Below are 7,714 nucleotides of genomic sequence, written 5' to 3' on the forward strand. Positions count from 1 at the left end.
AAAAAAAAAAAAAAAAAAAAGCATTTTTGGTAGATAATAGAAATAAGCTTCACTCACCAAAAGAAAAAAAAATGTTTTTCACAGTCATGCATACAAACTATTTTCTAATATCTCTGTTGCAATTGTTGCAATTTTATTTTGCTGAAGTATATCACCCAAGAAACACTGGATTAAACGCTCATCATTATATCTGTAATAAATTTACACTCTAATCTTACTCTTTTCCTAGGAAAATATTTGTGAGAGATCCGACATCTTGGATAGTTATAAACAATATAAATTTGAAATATAGGTTAACTGTCAATTACTTTATATATATATTTTGCCCAAAATTGATTGTTCACACAATTTCCATTTTCTAAGGGATGATTCTTACTGGAGTCTTACTAGATGCCTTTTTGAACAATTAGTATTCAAGATAAAAATTTCAAGAAAAATATAACATTTGATAAAAGGTTTTGCCATTCTTAAAGGATTCTTAGAAATGTGAGCCATTAAATCGCTTCTTAAAATCATCCCATTGTCTTAAAATGTAACAAACATTCAAAAGTATAATGCGATAAGGCTTCAATCTTGAACTGTTCAATTTTTTGATTGTTCTGATCGTGGATGCCAAATTTTTATCCATCTTATCATAGACTTTTCATTTGACCAGGACCTTATCAATTTAATAGCAATTTAAGTCTCTGAATCCATGAATCTCAAACATGACGAGAAAATAACCCTTTATTTCTGCGGTTGTCAGTCAGTTAATATTTGTTTCCATGGTAACAAAAATCACATCTGGACTTGACCAATTCTACTCAATAATGACAGTTATTTACCACACATGTACAGCTAGTTTTGTAAAGTAAGTTCCTAATTACACAGAGTAAAAACCCTGATTGTTAATTAACTTAGGAAACCATTAGTAAGACACAAGATACGCTTCAGTCAGCACCATCTTCACGCCTACATAATCCATATTTGCCAGATTTACACCAAGGCATGAGGCCAACTTGACAATCACATATTGACCAATCAGTCACTGGTATTATTTAACCAATCAAAGAAGACAAAAGTAAATCAGCAATTAAACTGATTTAATTGGTTTATAATGCAACAGCAAATCAATATTATTTTATTTGCAAATTCTACAATATCAAAAAATCAATTGAGGTATATCCTGCAATAAGCAATCAATAATTGGATTAATCTGCAATAATTGATCAATGTTGGTTTATTCTGCATTATTCAATCATTTGGTTTCCCCCTGGTATTCTGCAGCTGGGAGAAACAATCAATTTTGGTTTTGGTTTATATTGCAAGAACTGATCAATATTGATTTGTCCGTCAGTAACTTAACAATATCAGATTATTCTGGGACCCTTAAAAAGGTAGTTTTATTTCTCCAATTTTCATTTTTATTCTCTCAAGAAATCCTTGCTATTGTTTATTCTAAACAGGAAAACTCAAAAATCAGAAAACTTGGAAGTCTTCAACCTTACAATTCAGATACATATTTTAAAATCATCACAAACACCGGAAAACTTCGTTATTTTTTATTAAAGGGCTATCATATTATGAATGTAATGATTACTCGGAAGTCGCATCCGCCTAGGTCATGCAAACAGGATTAAAAGCACAGTAATAACCGTTCATCATTGAAATTGCTAAAAATCATTGAAATTTGATCAAAGAAAAAAACATCAAAAATAAGATCGTGTTTGTCAATCCTGGTCATACACAATTCTCTCGTGTCATCAAGGCTTTATTAACTGACATCAAGTACCTGACCGGCACATACTGACATGTTCTGTTACAAAAATCTGTTGAATAATTAAATATGTTATATGATACAGCCTTTTCAAATTCTTGTTATTAAGGTGTGTATAAACATTGTGATAAAGTCTTATAATGGACAAAGTCTTCTTGGTGATAATGTTACCAACCCTCCCCAGCCACGTGACGGTTTTGTCATTGATAATGTGACAATTTAGTCTATGAACAAAGAATCTCAACTCCTGACCTAGTTCTATTACTTCACATTCTGCCTTCCAAAGATGCAAACCAAAAACCCCTTTCAAAATGTCACATGTGGATGTCTGACCTGGTCATAATTATGTTCCGACTGCCGACGCAGAATCGTGGATGTCCCACAATGTCACGTAATAACTGAAGATTGACTGAGTGACCAGCGACTGTCATTAGGGGACAGCTTTGTCATATACCGTTTCTGATCTCATGGGCCTTATAGAGCTCTGGGTGACATTTCTGATCTCACGGGCCTTAATATAGAGCTCTGGGTGACATTTCTGGCTTGTTATGTTTGAATTAAGGTAGATGGAATTCTCAGAGCTGCCATTTTAGATTTTTTATTTATCTTTATCTTCCAAAAGATGGAACAAGTCTCTACGAAGATATATATTTATATTTCAAGGTTATAAAAAGATTTTTTATAATCTATACTGATTGCTGGTCAAATGCTACCTGCAAATGTGATTTCAATGTCAGTTTTTAAACTTTGGTTACTATTTGATACTGTGTAGGCTTATAAGGAACATATTGATACCTTTCAAATTAAGAGAACACACTGTTACAATTTAATTTTTAGGGTACACATTGATATCGTTTATCATTTTGGGAACACATTGATTATTTTTAAGGTCAATACACTGTTACCTATTAACATTTAGGTAACACATATATTGCATTTGATACCATTCAAATTCAGGGAAAACACTGTTATCAACAAATTTTTAGGGAACAGAATACCTTTTTAATTTAGGGAACACAAACTTATCTTTTGGGAACACAACACATTACTATGTACTTGCCTTCAGAAAACACCCGAATGTTTACAATGATAGCTTGATAAAATCAGGCGTATAGGTCAGACTTAAACAGGTTGGTGAAAGTTTTCTTGATATTGAAAATTTTGTTTAAATAGCTTGAATTTGAAACATCATTAATTGTTACCATGGCAACGTAATCGAGCACCATCTTGTCTAAATGCTTGTCTCCATTGGTGCTATTTATAGACAAGCATCAAAGAATTCACCTAACACAGTGTTATGTATTGCCTGTAAGTATGTGGCATCTGAAATTAAAAGTCAAGTTAAAAAAAAAAGGAGAATAGGCTGACAGGAGCCTACGCGTAATGTGATCAAGGCAGTGTTCACAGCGTTTTACAAAATTATGGGATAACAATCTAATTTGTGATAAAACTGCACACAATTATCGCTATTAGACAAACTAGCGTGTTCAAAATGCAGTGATGAGAGAGTATCTGTGTTTTATGTGATGTATAAACCATTATTGGACATTTATCCTGTAAAGAATGTATATACACTCAGCACCTGCTCTTGTCTACAGACTGGTTAGTCAAACGAGACAATTTCTGTCCAGGATGTTATTTTAATGATGAACTTTACACAAAACTTTTTGTAGTAATGACATTTAAAATGTTTTCTCACAAAAGCAAACATTATGATAATACTTACACAGTTTTAGACATTTAAAAAACATTAATCAGAAAATATTCTGTGACATGAAATAAAGCGAACAAAACACGTCTAGTCTCTCGTCTTCTACAGTACTACATGTGCACTCCATGTGTACAAAGGTTCAGCAACCAACATGCATCACCAACAGAGACTGCTGGCATCAACACAACGTAACAGAGACTGGCGTCAAGACAACGTAACATAGACTATAGGCTGGCCATTGCAGCTCCGTCTTACAGATAAAATGTACCGTACATAATTAACGTTACAAGGTTCTTGACTGTGGGATCAGGGTACATAAAACCTTTACTTTTTCCTTACTAAATCTCCAATTCATGCCCCAATGTACCTATATGTACAATCAAATCTAACTGAGAAACATGCATTCCTACTAAGCAATCCTGTCTCTTAAAGAGACCACCATTTTCTTCTCCCCACAATACACTTACTTAAGGATCCCTGTCCCACTGCACTGCTGTTTTTCCTATACACATGTAGTTACCTCCCCTTAAGGAGTCCTGTCCCATTGCACTGCTGTTTTTTCTATACACATGTAGTAACCTCCCCTTAAGGAGTCCTGTCCCATTGCACTGCTGTTTTTCCTATATACAGTAACCTCCCCTTAAGTTAACCTTTGTTTGGATATAACTGTATAGCACGTACATTTGGACTAGTACACTTCAGTTCACAAAGTAGATCAGTCTGTTTCAGCGACGTTATAACAGACTGAAGTCCATGGCTTAAATCCAGGACTGTCCCCACAGAATAGTTTTACATACCATTTTGAACCTTGTCTATGGTCACTGAACTCAGTACAGATTGGACTGATAAATTAAGATCGATATTTGCTGTAAAAAAAAGGGGGGGGGGGTATTGAGTTTTACAGTAACCTGCACAGCCAGTATTATACATCAAGTTCACAACAGCTAATACAATAGTGACATATCTAACCCCACTTTATATTATTCTACCGATTTAAAGACACAGTTGTAGTATATTTGATTAAAAAGCCCTCAAATTGTACCATTATACTTCCTGCAAGCTTATCAACTTTTCTCACTTGACTCACAAAAAAATAAAAGTAAACACTTGGGGGTGGCAAGAGATCTCTGATTTGGAATGACTGCAATACATCAGTTAGATGTGACAAATAAATTTATTAGTTTACCCCAAGTCGAGAATGAAGTGATTTTATAACGACATGCATGGCATAATGAAATTCAATGAAAAACTTTGGGTTATTTAAATGCTTGATAAGAAGGGGTCAATACCTGTATCATTGACTACAGTCAACCAAGAGTCTGGGTCACTCTGATTTGTGGATAGACCTTCGAGATCCATCCCTGCAGTTTTTGGTAAACCTTCCTGGATACTCGGAATGTCATGTCATTCTGTGTAGCTAGGAACTAGTTCTGAAAGGTAAAAATGTTCATGATTTTAAGTACCTTGTGTTATATCAGATGACTTTCATTGGTCAACAACCATTAATTGTTGGTAAATTAACTATACACATGCCCAAATGATACATGTTCACACTTCCAAAATCTAACCCCATACATTCAAGGTTATAACACCCTATTAGTCAGGAAAACAAGAATTCCATGGGAGTGGATGTGTTGCCTGCTCAGCACTTTTAGTAAGAAAAGTGTTTTGGCTTGAGTTATCGCGTAAACAGATATGTCAAAATGCGGAAAGTTGAAACTCAACAGAAAAACCAGTAATATATGTTGAACATTATTGCTTCTAGCATTACCGTACAAAATTTGAAAGAAATTAATTAAACAAGAGGCCCAGAGGGCCTGTATCGCTCACCTGAATATGTTTAAAATAATTGGTATGAAGTAAATATATAGCACTCCATGGTAGGTGCTGTAAGTACATATGAAATTTCAGATATACAAACTTCAAACAGAGTCCCACCCCTATGCCCCTAGGGGGGTCATACCCACCAATTATATAAAATTGAGACCCCTTGGCCCAAGGATGCTCCAGACTAAATAAGGATACAATCCCTTAATCCCAATGGTCGAAGAAGGATTTTAAAGATTTTACCTCTATTTCTCCTATTGGGCCCTGTCCTTCTGCCCTCTAGGAGACCACACCCACTGCTTATACAAAATTGAGTTCCCTTGGCACAGGGATGCTCCAGACTAAACTAGGATAAAATCCCTTAATCCCTATGGTAGAATAAGGATTTTAAAGGTTTTACCTCTATTTCCCCTATTGGGCCCCGACCCTCAGGTCCCAGGGGGGCCACACCCACTGTTTATACAAAATTGGTTCCCATTCACCCAAGGATGCTTCAGACCAAATATGGACCAAATCCTTTCATTCCTACAGAACAAGAAGGATTTTAAATAATATGCTATATTTCCCCTATCCGGCCCCACCCCTCAGGTCCCAGGGGGGCTACACCTACTGTTTATACAAATTGAGTCCCCTTTACCCAAAGATGCTCCACACCAAATATGGACCAAATCTTTTCATTCCTACAGAAGAAGAAGGGTTTTAAAGAATAATTTGCTATGTTTCCCCTATTGGGCCCCGCCCCTCAGGCCCCTGGGGGGCCAGACCCATCATTTATACAAATTTGTTCCCCTTCCCCCATGGATGCTCCAGACCAAATATGGAATAAATCCTTTCATTCCTAAGGCAGAAGAAGGATTTTAAAGAATTTGCTATATTTCCCCTATCGGGCCCCGCCCTTCAGCCCCCAGGGGGGCCACACCCACCGTTTATACAAAATTGAGTCCCCTTGGCCTAAGGATGCTCCAGACCAAATTTAGTCAAAAACCACTTGGCCGTTTAGGACAAGTAGCGTTTTAAAGGAAAAGTTGACGGACGGACGGACGGACGGACGGACGGACGGACGGACGGACGGACGGACGGACAGACGGACGGACGCCGGACGTAAGCTCACCATGGTCCTTTGGACCAGGTGAGCTAAAAATTAAAAAGTTCTTGTATTTACTACACAATGCCCTTATTTGGCAATAAAAGGAGCATTACTCCATTAAAAATGCATGTAAACTTCTGAAATGCGAACTCGTTCGAACTAAATTGGTGTGCAATATGTGTACCAAGTTTGAGTTCAATCAACTCAAGGCAACTCAAGATATCACATGGAAACCTTGTTTCGGACGACGCAACTGACGGCGTCGACAAAGTAATACCAATATGACGCCTCGCGTTGCAGGCGACACAAAAATAAAATGTTCAAGTTTCATTTGACTCATCTGAAGAGAACAGATGCAATCAACAAAACAAGAGATCCCAGAGGGATCTTGGCGCCCACCTTTGTACCATCTTCATTAGTTCTTTGTCAGTTCGATCTTTTCTCTTCTTTCCTCTAATCTGTTTGTTCGAGTCATGTTAACAGTAAATGCACCTTGAGGTAACTTTTAATCTAAACTTAATACTGATGTGTATGAAAGCCAACCTTCAAAGTGAGTTTGTCATTTCACATATTTACTAGTACAGTAAAATAGAATCGATCATTGCAATATGTGAAAGATCTGTTTAGTTCTTCTTTTAATCCATTTTGTTTTTATGATCAGTCTCAAAATATAACATACACAACGAGGGATCAAGGGGAACCTACATTTAAAATTTGAGAAAGATCCCTCCCGTACTTCCCGAGAAATAGCGATAACAAACTTTCACTATCAAAATCCAAGATGGCTGCATGTCGGCCATGTTGTTTATTCGATCAGTCTCAAAAGTTGCCCTGCACAGCTAAGGACCAAGGGGAACCTACATATAAAATTTGAGAGAGATCCCTCTGGTACTTCTTGAGAAATAGCGATAACAAACTTTCACTATCAAAATCCAAGATGGCTGCATGTCGGCCATGTTGTTTATTCGATCAGTCTCAAAAGTTGCCCTGCACAGCTAAGGACCAAGGGGAACCTACATATAAAATTTGAGAGAGATCCCTCTGGTACTTCTTGAGAAATAGCGATAACAAACTTTCAATATCAAAATCCAAGATGGCTGCCTGTCGGCCATGTTGTTTATCCGATCAGTCTCAAAAGTTGCCCTTAACAGCTAAGGACTAAGGGAAACCTACATATAAAATTTGAGAAAGATTCCTGTGGTACTTCTTGAGAAATAGCGAAAACAAACTTTCACTATCAAAATCCAAGATGGCTGCCTGTCGGCCATGTTGTTTACTCGATCACTCTCAAAAGTTGCCCTGCACAGCTCAGGACCAAGGGCAACCTACATAT

At 36.8% G+C, this 7,714-nt stretch overlaps 1 protein-coding gene across 2 annotated transcripts in view; it reads right to left on the reverse strand.

The window, feature by feature from the left end:
* The window catches only part of LOC110465330 (receptor-type tyrosine-protein phosphatase epsilon-like), a 222,920-nt gene that overhangs the window by 138,723 nt on the left and 76,483 nt on the right, over positions 1-7,714 (reverse strand). For both annotated transcript variants that reach the window (XM_021521082.1, XM_021521073.1), the window contains exon 3: positions 4,757-4,897. In XM_021521082.1, the coding sequence (XP_021376757.1) occupies positions 4,757-4,826 (70 nt within the window). In that variant the 5' untranslated portion in view covers positions 4,827-4,897. The remainder of the gene's footprint in view (positions 1-4,756; positions 4,898-7,714) is intronic.

Source organism: Mizuhopecten yessoensis, unplaced genomic scaffold (genome assembly GCF_002113885.1).
Source record: "Mizuhopecten yessoensis strain PY_sf001 unplaced genomic scaffold, ASM211388v2 scaffold1579, whole genome shotgun sequence".
NCBI lineage: Eukaryota > Metazoa > Mollusca > Bivalvia > Pectinida > Pectinidae > Mizuhopecten > Mizuhopecten yessoensis.